A 12,048-nucleotide genomic window follows, 5' to 3' on the forward strand; every position below is an offset into this window, starting at 1 on the left:
AACCTTGAAGAATATGAAGAATTGAGATGAGGTAATTTTGATTAGAACACTCTAGATGTGAATGTAGAGAACAGTGAAATATTTTTCCACATGTAAGCATATAAGATGTAAGCATGTAAGCATATGTAAGATGTGGTGTTTGTGTAGTATAGTGACATAGCTGTTCTGATGGGCCAATAGTGGCTGATTTAGGAAACAGTGGACAATAAGATGGTATAGAAAGGATGGGGAGTCTTGAAATCCAAATAGGACTGTTGAACCACAAATACAGATAACACTTTAGCAAAGTGCAAGCATACTGAGTGCAGTGTGTTAATATTATTTTAATAGTAGTTATAGGATTAAAAAAGAGATACCTTGAAAGAAGAAATAATGTCTTCATGTCAACTTGTATATAAGAAATAAAGGAGAAGTAAGTCAAAATGGCTATCTGATTTCTATCTTTGAAGTTGAAAGGCTCTTTGAAGCTGGGAGGTTACTACTAGAGGTAACACAAGACTACATTGAAATTGTTAGGACTTCCAATAAGCTGTGAGAAAGATGATCTTTCAGCTGTCACATACTGTGTTTAAAGCTATCCTTGAACAACTATCTGTAACAGTTGGAAATATAGAACTGGGATACAGCTTATATCACAATAGTAGATAATTCCTATCGTTGTTGAGTACATAAAAACATTGAATGGAAAACATAGCCTTAGTAGACATAAGAAGCCCAGAAAAGAAGGCAAAGATAGAGTGATCGGAAAGATCAAGGAACAATCATTTAAGAAAAATCAGTATCACAGGTGTCAAGGATGAAGAAAATCTCAAGAATCAGATGTGTGTTTTACTAAGTCAAATAATGTAGTTAAGTTGAGGCCACTTACTGGGTAGACTTTTACGAAATCGTCTGCCCAGGATTCCCTTTTCAACTTCTGTTGGGAATTGCTCCTCCACCTGTATGATTCCTCAGATCTGTCATGTTTTCACATGGCTCCACCCTGTGCCTCTGATTAAGCCAGAGGTGAGCATCTGACTCAAGCTATACCAAACAAGAGTCCTATCATAAGAGTCTTTGAACTGGAACTGAAAAAGAGATCCAGTCTTTTTCTAGTGCAGATATTACAAGATGTAAAACCAGTGAGGTATGCCTAAACATGTTCCCTGACCCAGAGATAAAAGACAAAGTGAACACTTGGGCTACATCTAAGTCCTTGGTTAAAGCATTTCCTGAAGCCCAACTGCAGAATTACCCTTTATATGGTTTGGTAGTTCATCTTTTTCTTTCCATTTTAGGGGTCACTCTTTTTATTTTCCTCTTAAGGTAGTTTGAGTTTATTTCTGTCTTGTGCCCCAAAGGAAGCTCTTGAATAATCCTTTTGTTACTTGTTTATCCATTTCAATTTTCTCATATAGATTAAGGAGGAAATGTACTTGTCAACACATACATACACAGATGCCTGCTCAAGTATTTTGAACCAAAAGTATGACTAAATTACAAATGCGTTTTTACTGTTTCTTCACTTATGTGAATACTACTGAAGCATTTTATTAGGTAATTCAATTTGAAACAACTATGTCTTCTTTCGTACAGAAATCAATCTTTATATATTCCCTTCAATGGACATGATTTCTTTAGAGGCTGTGTATATTAAAACAGCATTTTTGTGGAGCTGGAATTAGATATCATGGTTTTTCTAGACCTATACTTCAGCAAGAATGACAGTAAAGATTTAAAAAGTTTACAACTGGTAAGACACCATGGTCAATCAGCATGGACATTGTTCTGACCAATCAGCATTCATACCAGTTGACTTTTAGATCTTATCACTGAGATTCCCTACACAGCACAAAGGGATTTTTTTTTTCCTTTGGTCTATATCCCCCATCCTTGTCAAAGGGAATAAGTAAACTTCAAATGAACTTACCAAGTTTCCTACAGTTAATACACTGCTGAATTGACCGGTCATTGGGTAGTGCTCCATAGCCATAAAGAGGGTATTTAAGACAATGCAAATAGTGATGGCAAGATCAACAAATGGATCCATGACAATTAAATTCACAAGATGCTTTACTTTTAACCATGCATCACAGCAGTCCCAGATCAAAAACACATTGGCAAATCTGTACCAGCATGGAGGACATTTCTGTCTAGATTCTTCAAGTTCTAGGGGAACAATAAAAAGGAAGAGTAGTAAATAACAATAAAAATGAATTATTGTTGCTCTAGATTATACGATATTTGACAAAATCAGTGCTTCTACCTGGGGATGAAAGTTCATATTACTTAGCTTAAGAAACCTGAGAAGGCAATCCCATTAAATATGTTCACAAAATATTCATTGTAAATTTCATATGAAGATACAGACATTTTTTCTTTCTCCTTTAATTAAGTACAGAAAATAAATACCTTCAACTTAATGTTTTGCTTCAAATAAGCTAACTTCATTAGCTAATAACTAGGTAATTATTGATTAAATTGCTCTATTCTTTTTATGAAAACATTTTTTTTTAAATGTCAGTAGTGGATCCACCCTCTTAACTTGCAAAGGGTGAACAGAAAGCTACTGTATTTCGCTAGGACATTTACAAAGAGTTATCTTCACTTTAAGAAAAAACTGAATAAAAATAAATGTCCACCATCAAAACAATTTTTAAATAATCTTTATAGAAATAATTAAGTGTATCAAACATGTATTATTTCTTTTGAAAGTGCCTTTGTAAGACCACTGTCTAAAGCTATGATTCTTATTAATGTGTGACCAGCTCTCTCCTCTGATTGTCTCCACATTAGCATTAACGAGAATGTAGTGTGCCCTTTTTAGTATAGATTCAAACTGAAATCTATTTATGTTATTCATATTTACTCATATTTTTCAGAACTTTAGCCTAAAATATTTTTAAAAGTTGCTAGTAATTTTAATTTGTGAAACCTGTTATAATTATTATGTGACTGTTCAGGTATCACATACACCAACAGGACAAGAGACAAAATGTAATTGATATTTTCTAAACACATGTTAAATACTACTTATATAAAAGACTTATAAAATTGCAAAACTAATGGAATATCCCTCCAGACTTCATGAACTGGAGACTTATTTAATGAATAAACAGAAGATTAAGAGTTGCTGCCCACTCCCATGTATCAAAATTAACAAGCATTTGTGTGAGCTCTTCTTTGGAGGAATGTAATGGTTTCTGTACATGTGGAAGATGGAGGAGAGATCTTTTTTTAGGGTCAATGTTAAACACAAGTTTTTATTTATCCAATTTATTTATATGCCTCCTCCAACTACATCACTACCTCCCTGCCCAGAGAACTGACTAAAGCTTGAAAGAGGTGTTTCCTTGTTCTTTTACATACCAAGACTTAACAAGGGAAGTGTTTAATTGTTTAAGGATAATGTAACATAAAGATAAATCCTCACTGACATAAAATCCAGTGGAGTAATACCACTCTGCAGACCAGTTAAGGTGTTAAAAAGAAAAAGGGACAATATTAGTTTTTGTAACCAGTGTGATAATACCATATTTTACATATCATCTACGTAGGTCTGTTACACAGTTCTGATCTTAGGTAATTGACTTTATTAATTCTATAGGAAGAAGAGATAGTTCCACAAAGCATATAATCATGTAAAGCTGACTATCTTGTGGCTTGCTTCTTACCCTCCATTGTATTGGTCAGGATGCTGGCTATGCTCATGGCTCTTTGCCTTCCAGAGGAATCCTCTAGCATCTCCATTGAAATCTGGTAAGAACTTAGCCTTCTCTTTCTGACTTCTGTTTCAGTGGTGGTGCCCTGCAAACCAAATACTGATGGTTCAAACCACCCTTTCAATGAATAATACAATACCACAGAGCATTTCTTTGGAAAATCATGCTACATGCAATTTTTCCAGTTAATAGTTTTCAAGTAATAATAAAATATTAAATTTATTATTAAGTTAAAAACACCTTTTAAAAATTATCACAAGCGATAGCATTTAACAAGAATTCACCAGTTGGATGCAATTGTATAGGGCAATTTTGTTGCAGGAATATTTTAATTAACCTGTTAGAATTTTCAGAGAAATTTCATAAGCATGCTAAAGTCATATATTGTTTCATTTCATTCAAATGCAGATTATTCTCAGCTTATCTCCATGATTAATAATCAGATCAATCTTCCCCCCCCCCAAAAGTAGTAGGATTATAATGTTGCAAGGCAGAGTTATTTTCTTTGAAGCTATATTGACATATATGGGCCAATTTTTTTTTTCCATGCACAAACACAGATGTACAATGAAATGTGTGTGCTTTCCTGAGATTTCTTTGATTATTTCTATATGCCATCCTATAAGAATCAAAACATTTTAGGGTCATCTTAATAGACATCAAAACATTTTAACTTCCCTGTAATATTGATATTTGTGTGGAAACTGCCTATTATCAATACATTGGTCATTATAACATTTAATTTTAAGTGTATGAAATTTCCATTATATTAATAAGTTATTGTATAATTCTGTGTGAACATACGTTTATAATAACAATTTGGTTGTCACAGTGTCCATTATTTTGTGTTGGTACGTCTACCGAATTTGCAGATGTTTCTTCTCAGACTCTAAAAACTCTAATGCATTTGAAAGCTAATGGTCTTCTACAGTTCAGTTGGTTCTAAAGATTCTATTGTTTTTCATTCAATAAATCATATAGTATTTTTGAGGCATTTCATTTGGGGGAAGCAGGATGGTATAACAGGCTAAACCGCCCAGACTTTGATTATTTCAAATTGGTGTGTAATGTCAGTAGTAGCTAACTTATCTATTATCACCTCTGGCAGAAGTTGTCCAGTAGGTGAGGTTAGAGCTGACGGTCCACCCACCAAGGAAACCACACCATTGCAATCCACAGTGCTGTGCATCTTCCCATTTGCTGGAAGCCCTGGCACCATCCTGGATGACATACTGGCCTGACTAACGTTACTGTTGCGTCGCTCTCCATGTCTGTGCGGCACAAACAGTGAGTCTCTCCTGCTCTCGCTGTCTTCAAATGTACTGTGCTCATCATCAGCAAAGTCATTTTCAGAACCGACATCCTTTGCCCGGCCTCTGAAGCTGAAAATGCTTGTTTTGCTATTGCGTCGTGGGGAAAACAGGGAGCCACGGATACTTAACAGAGACTGAGGAGAGAGCAAGGGAGAAAGGAATTGGGAGTGGGGGGGAACACAGTTACTTAACAAAAGTCTTAATATTGCAGAATCTGTTTGGATTAGAATAGTCTTGCTCTTAAACACAGGCTCTTAAACACTTGCTCTAAACAAGTTTAGAGAGAACACATATGTTTTGATATTTTTATTAAAGACTACAATGCAAATTTGGGCATAAAGGGTGTTTTTCTGATTAAGAATTGCGATTTATAATTTACTAAGTGCATGACCATTTATTTCATTTGTTCTTTAATACTATGAGGTGGATTTTGTTATTATAATGTTATAGGTGTAGAACTGATACAAGAAAGGACAAATGATTCTTTTTGGAGGAAGTGGTGGTTAAACAAACAGTAGGTGGCTTTCACTATGAAAAGCTATGATCTGAAGTGCATGCAACTTGGAAAATAAGTTATGGCTCAAGAGAGATTGTTGGCTCAAATTTAAAATATGTATGCCAAATGTGTTACTTCTAGATAATGATTTAAAAACAAAACTATTATCTCTCTGTTTTCTTTTTTTTTGGATTCTAAAAGGAAATTAGTTTACTTTCTTTATGGATCTGTTGGTCTCTGTCCATGTGGGAATAAAAGTCACGAAACTTACCTATGATGCTGTCTTGCAAATTTGCTAATAGTTTCCCAAATATAGCTACTAGTGATTCACCATGAGAGAATATATGTCATAGCAAACACAACAGAGAGAATTCCTAAACTGCCATATAAATTCTATTATCACTTAAAATTCAACACTAGTTTAAAAAGGCAAGACATATCTACATGACTTTACCAAGGAGGATGAGGTAGAAGATAGCTTATCCTTCTGATCTCGCTTCAATTTTATTAAAAGGAACTGGATGATTCAGAACTTTTTTATTGCATATGTTCTCAAATAAATTGGGTAAATGGTACTGGAAAATGAAGATTTAACATGAAATCCCTTCTTTCACCCTTTTGAATGAATTTTAAACTAGCAACACCAAATATCTCTATTCTGGACTTGGCGATAGTTTAAAAAAAAATCTCTATTCAGTCTGTAGAATCTTTGTTTATTCTCCTCATCATTAACAATGACATTCCCAGGAGTGCCTGGGTGGCTCTGTCCATCAAACGGCTGACTCTTTGTCTTGGCTCAGGTCATGATGTCATAGTTGAACCCTGTGTTGGCTCTGTGCTGACAATGTAGAGCCAGCTTGGGATTCTCTCTCTCCCTCTCTTTCTGCCCTTCCCTTGCTCGTGCTCTCTCTCTCAAAATAAATACGTAAACTTAAAAAAAATGGCATTCCCCATTGCTCCCCCTGCTTAGACTCTCATAAGCTCTCCTATCTATCTTCATTGTCAGGGTTTTATATGTATGTGGTTGTATACACACACACACACACACACACACACACACACACACACACACACATGCATATATATCCGTATGCCTGCAGCAGACATGCCTGGACCTTCCCATTCTTCCTCCAAACTTCAGTATAAAGCCAAATAAAATAATTTTAGTGGGAAAAAATATAGGAAAGGCAGACTCCATCAAATTTATTTTTGGTTCCTCTGCCTAATTAGGTCATGCTGATTTTCTTAGGTCCCATTTTTAGCTTTATTTTTATGGCTTTTCCCAGACTGCAAAGCACCAGAATAATTGCTGTTGCCCTCTGTCATAGTGATGTTCTGGAAAGATATTTTTCATTAAGAAATGTGCTCTTGCTTTCGACTTACTTAGACTATCCACAGGAACTATTGACTATCCAGCTTGTCCAACTTGAGACTGTGCCCCTGTGACACTCAGTTCACACATAGTTGGCTACCCAGTGCCAGACAGTGGTTAGACTGATTTTCTAATCGATCAAAGTGATCAAGAAATCAGATACCATGGGGACATAAACTCAGCCCCCAGTAATAAAGAATGTTAATGTTTTAATCTCCTTGGACTCAATTTTAATTAGCAATATAATAGTGGTTATTCTCAGACTTGTGTTTTGAAACTTTGGTGTGTATTTTTAGGTCCCATTTTTTTTTTTACTATCCCACACATATTCCAGGTGATTCTAATGCAAGTATTAGAAGAAAGCTAACTTTTTCTTACAGTAATCCCTAGGATGGCTCAGGTGATCATCTTAATGTACCTATATTCCACAACTGACTTTGGGAACTGAAAATCAGTCTACAGGATATTGGTTGGGAGTATGTGATATGTGGTATGTGTGTACATTATAATGTATCTGGCACATTCATTTAATTTGCATGTTTTTATGTTGGGGTGTTTCAAAGGCTTTCCAGAATTTTGAGTTTATTTGAAATTTCTATTCACTCTTTGGAAAGTATAATAACGGGTATGAGCAGAGCTTTCAAGGCAACAGAGACTGAAAAAGAAGATAACAAAAATAGTATTCAGAGAAAATAAACCAAAAATAACACACTAGAAGATGCAGCAAAGTAGAGGGAATACCCACAGCTGTGGCAGCCCTTTCTCAAAGAAAACAAGCTTTTATGCTTTGAAGACCAAAAGGCCATTTTTCTTTGCCTCAGACACAGCACAACATGAGTCCCAGGTATCTTCATTATTTTTCTTTTGCCTTGTTCCAAGAAGATAAATATGAACTTTTTCTCTTATAATATTCAATAACAATTGGGAAAATAGAAGACATTAGGTGTGTAAAACACTATCCTGCATGTAGGGGGATTGAACTTGAAGTCAATTGGGAAAAGTCAAGATGGAAGATGATGCAGAGAATTTAAAGATGTTCTAGTGGGAACATGTAAAGTGAGTGTTGGCAATACTCAATAGCATTTCAAATTCAGTATATGTACCTGTCAATGTTTTCAATAAATCAACAACTATACTTGGTTATAACTACAAACCTGGTTGAAATAAATCATCTGTGTGTCCAAACAACATAGCTAAAATCTTTGGAGGGGATTCACTTTCCATTGTACATCCTTAAGTACCTTTTCATGTTATACTCTGAACATGATTTATCTATTTGAAAATAAAATAATGACTAAATGTAAAAAAAAAACATTTAAAATTTATGTTAGTATGGGGCAGTGTATCCATAATTTATGGCTTCTCTGCCTCGACATTTTCAGAAGATAAATTTGTTTTGAACAGTATGCCATGTCCATTTTATGCTTCCTATTCCCACTACTTTCACTGATTTTCTTTACTATCAGAGAGTCCTTTTTTGTTTATACAACCAGAAATTGTAAACTGCTTCTGGTATATTTTTGCTTGTGAGTTTTGTTACTGCTCCCTGTCTGTCTTTACTGGAATATGTAAATTATAAATGTTAATAGGATCTTTCTTTTACTTTTAAAATCTTTCCCATCTATCTATCCATTTATCTATCTCCCTACCTATTTATCTACCTACCTACTATCCCTGTATCTATAAATACTGGAAAATAAATTATATATAGCATGTGTATATACTGATTCTGTTTTGAGTATTAAAATTCTGGCTGTTCCCCAACTTCCCTCTGCTATTGCCTCTCCGTGGTTCACTCAACACAGGCTCACAGATGCTCCTTGAGCATTCCAGGCATACTGCCATGCCAGGGCCTTACACTTGGCTCTTCCACGAGTCTGGGATGCTCTTCAATGAGATAGTCCCTTTTCTTGCCTCTTTAAAATCTTTGCTGAAATATCTCCTTTACAGTGAGAGCATCCCAAACCACCCTATTTACAATTTTTACATCCAGTTAGTGCTCCTGATCCCTTTTTCGTGATTTACTTTTTTTTCCCCATAGCACTTATCACCTTCTAACACAGTGTATAACTTATCTCACATATTGTCTGTCTTCTTCTTTAGTATAAATTTCCATGAAGTCAGTGAATTGTATCCATTCACTGAAGTATTTTCATTACCTAGAACTATTTCTGCCACTTAACGGGTGGTCAAAAAATATTTGTTGATTGGCTGAATGAACTAATCCGCAGTTTATCTTTGAGCACGGTGATGAAACAATGGTGGAAGTAATACTGTTTTTAAAAACATGGGGCGCCTGGGTGGCTCAGTTGGCTAAGCGCCTGACTTCAGCTCAGGTCATGATCTCGCGGTCCATGAGTTCGAGCCCCGCGTCGGGCTCTGTGCTGACCGCTCAGAGCCTGGAGCCTGTTTCAGATTCTGTGTCTCCCTCTCTCTCTGCCCCTCCCCTGTTCATGCTCTGTCTCTGTCTCAAAAATAAATAAACGTTAAAAAAAAATAAAAAAAAAAAACAAAAAAAAACATATAAATGTGCTCACATAAATACTGCTACTATGCATATACATTTGCGATTATTGAAACTACTCAAAATTTCCCTCATTTTGAATAATTCACCAACTTAATAAGAGCTTTACTATTTGTCACATAAGGTTTCTCTGTGTTGCTTAATCTCACACAACTCTTTAAGGTAGACATCATTACCCTCTTTTACAGGAATTGAACACAGTACAAGTGACTAGAAAGGTCACAGAACTCACTTGGAGTTGACATATGAACACAAGCTTCTGTGACGTCAATCATTATGTTAGTGTCAAATAATCCTAATCCTAATGACTCCTAATAGTCTTAATAATGCTAAAATATCAAGGGTGACAGTTTAAGCAAAAAAAAATCTGGTCACAGAAATAGACAAATAGAGCTTCCAGTTAATCCCAAATGCGTTGTGCTGATATAAAACCATACTTTCTATTTGTATTATGCAAGACAGTAATTGGATCTCTTGGTACTGACATTATCTGAAGGGAAATGATTTTTATCTTTTAACTTTTTGTGTGTGGACATCTATTTTGTTCTACTAAGAGAATTCAAGTTATTAACATGGAGTTTATTATCGATTTATTTTTTATTTTATTTACATCTTCTATATAAATTATAAAATAAACACCCATTGATAACTTGCATATGCCCTTTCCTGTAAGCCAATAACTAAACACTGTATTGAATTTTGTGCTTATTCTTCTAATTTTTAGAAAAGTTTTTGTTCTTTATAAGAAAGATGTCATACCTCTTGGTTGATACCCAGTTTTTTGCTTTATCTCAATTATATAATGCCCCCTAAAACATTATTTTTCAGGTATAATTCTGACCCAGATTAATATGATTATAAGAGTTAATGATTCATGGCACATGAAATTCTAGGGGAACCAAATAATGTTCAAAGCCATACTGTACTTATCACAGATTTCATAATTATTTACTCTTTACATTATGCAACCCATAAAATGTATTAACAAAGATTTAAAACTACTTTCCCTCATTGGCTTGAAGATATGCTGCAGAATTGTGTAGTTCATATTAAATCAGAGCAAACATATACTGTCTTCAATTTAGGTCTCTTCCAAGAGCACTTAGGTCATTTCATTCTAATGTTTCATAGAGCAACACCATGTCAGCATAATGGAGACTTATGACAGCACAGTTCTCATATCAAAAGAATAAGGCAAAATCCAGTAACATTTCTTTTCAAAATTCATACATATGTTGCAGTGAGAACCTCAAAAAATAAAAGGAGACACCCATATGCAAAGATAGTAAGTTCATTTGAGGTCTCAAAATGAAAAAAGTAAACAAGAGATTGCAAAACTCTCACTGGAGAGAAAAATTTGATAGGTGGGTTTCATACCCTCACCCCCCAAAAAGAGGAGATTAAGAAACAGGGTCTCAAATTAGTGCATGTGTAAAGCTGATTACCTTAAAAGTTATCAATGGTTTAATAAACGTCTCTTTTAAAGACAACTTATGATACAAATTAAATAACCATTAAATGTTAGTTCCCTGTCCCTCATTTATATGAGATATTATAAAAATATGCCAAAATCAGTAAATACAGAGCAATAGCAATGACAAAACAAATGGAACACTTCATAGAAAACCGTACCTGATGAGGGGAGTAGAATTTCTTGTCGCTAGTCAGTCGATTTCCATCCATGGAGAAAAGAAAGCTTCTTCTTTTGACACTGTCCTCAGATTCTGATTTGGGAAACCTGTCTCCCTCTCCTTTGTTGTTTCCTTCAAGATGTTCCCTCTGTCTTCTTTTCTTCCGTCGGTTCCTCCACTCCTTAGCGCTTTTGGAACTTAACTTCGATGCTTCTGAAGAACTTTCCAGGAGCTCTCCTAACCCACCTATTCCACTGAAATCTCTTGAAGCAGCTGATGCGGCTGCAACTGCCTGTTTGAGACAAAGCCAGGCACTGTTTATAACAAGTCATTTTGGAAACAGTTGACTGTGGTACACACATTGCCATGTAAGACTATTAAGCATATGGAAACATTCTGGTCATTTCGTTGTGTTTTACCACAAGAGAGTTTACTTAATAATGACGATTTAAAACAGTACAAAGCAATATGGTAACCTATGCATTAAGGCAAGAAAAGTCAGGTTTGGTACATCTCTTGGAGAGTCTTTGAAAAAAAAAACCCTGTTGAGATTAGCTTAATTTCTAGGCAAAATTGCTCTCTTAAAAATATCTACATTTTAAAAGCAAATGTTCTCTTTGCGGTGGTTGCTGATCTGATTACTATTCCAATTCCATCCACAGACTTGTTCTTCCCACATGTGACTGTGAACAACTGAGTGATATTTTTTCCTTCTAAATCTAGGACTAAGATCGTTTCTTTTCCTTTGGTGATGAACTCAAATCATTTGAAGTGCCTACTGCTTTACCACCAGATAAAAAGAGTGGGAATATATTGGCAAGTTTGACCTCTTCCTTCATTTGAATTATATTCAGTACTATAGTTCACATCCCTAGGGTGAACTGAGATTAACATGACTAATTTATTACATAGCACTTTTAGTTTTAAATTTTTTAATATTTATATATTATTTATTGTTATTATAAATAATAAGTGATTAACATAGCAATCAGTAAATGCCTGAAATGATCA

General features: G+C 34.9%; 1 protein-coding gene and 1 non-coding gene across 5 annotated transcripts in view; both read right to left on the reverse strand.

The window, feature by feature from the left end:
- Positions 1 to 12,048, reverse strand: part of SCN3A (sodium voltage-gated channel alpha subunit 3) — a 114,705-nt gene that overhangs the window by 41,733 nt on the left and 60,924 nt on the right. For 2 of the 4 annotated variants that reach the window (XM_019838191.3, XM_011285345.4), the window contains exons 12-15: positions 11,039 to 11,329; positions 4,801 to 5,148; positions 3,654 to 3,786; positions 1,910 to 2,148 (exon numbers count right to left, since the gene is read on the reverse strand). In XM_019838191.3, the coding sequence (XP_019693750.1) occupies positions 1,910 to 2,148; positions 3,654 to 3,786; positions 4,801 to 5,148; positions 11,039 to 11,329 (1,011 nt within the window). The remainder of the gene's footprint in view (positions 1 to 1,909; positions 2,149 to 3,653; positions 3,787 to 4,800; positions 5,149 to 11,038; positions 11,330 to 12,048) is intronic. The other 2 variants (XM_019838194.3, XM_019838192.3) reach the window with 2 other exon arrangements.
- Positions 2,495 to 2,620, reverse strand: LOC111562159. Its single transcript, XR_002745203.1, has one exon.

The sequence above is a fragment of the Felis catus genome, chromosome C1 (assembly GCF_018350175.1).
Source record: "Felis catus isolate Fca126 chromosome C1, F.catus_Fca126_mat1.0, whole genome shotgun sequence".
NCBI classification, from domain to species: domain Eukaryota; kingdom Metazoa; phylum Chordata; class Mammalia; order Carnivora; family Felidae; genus Felis; species Felis catus.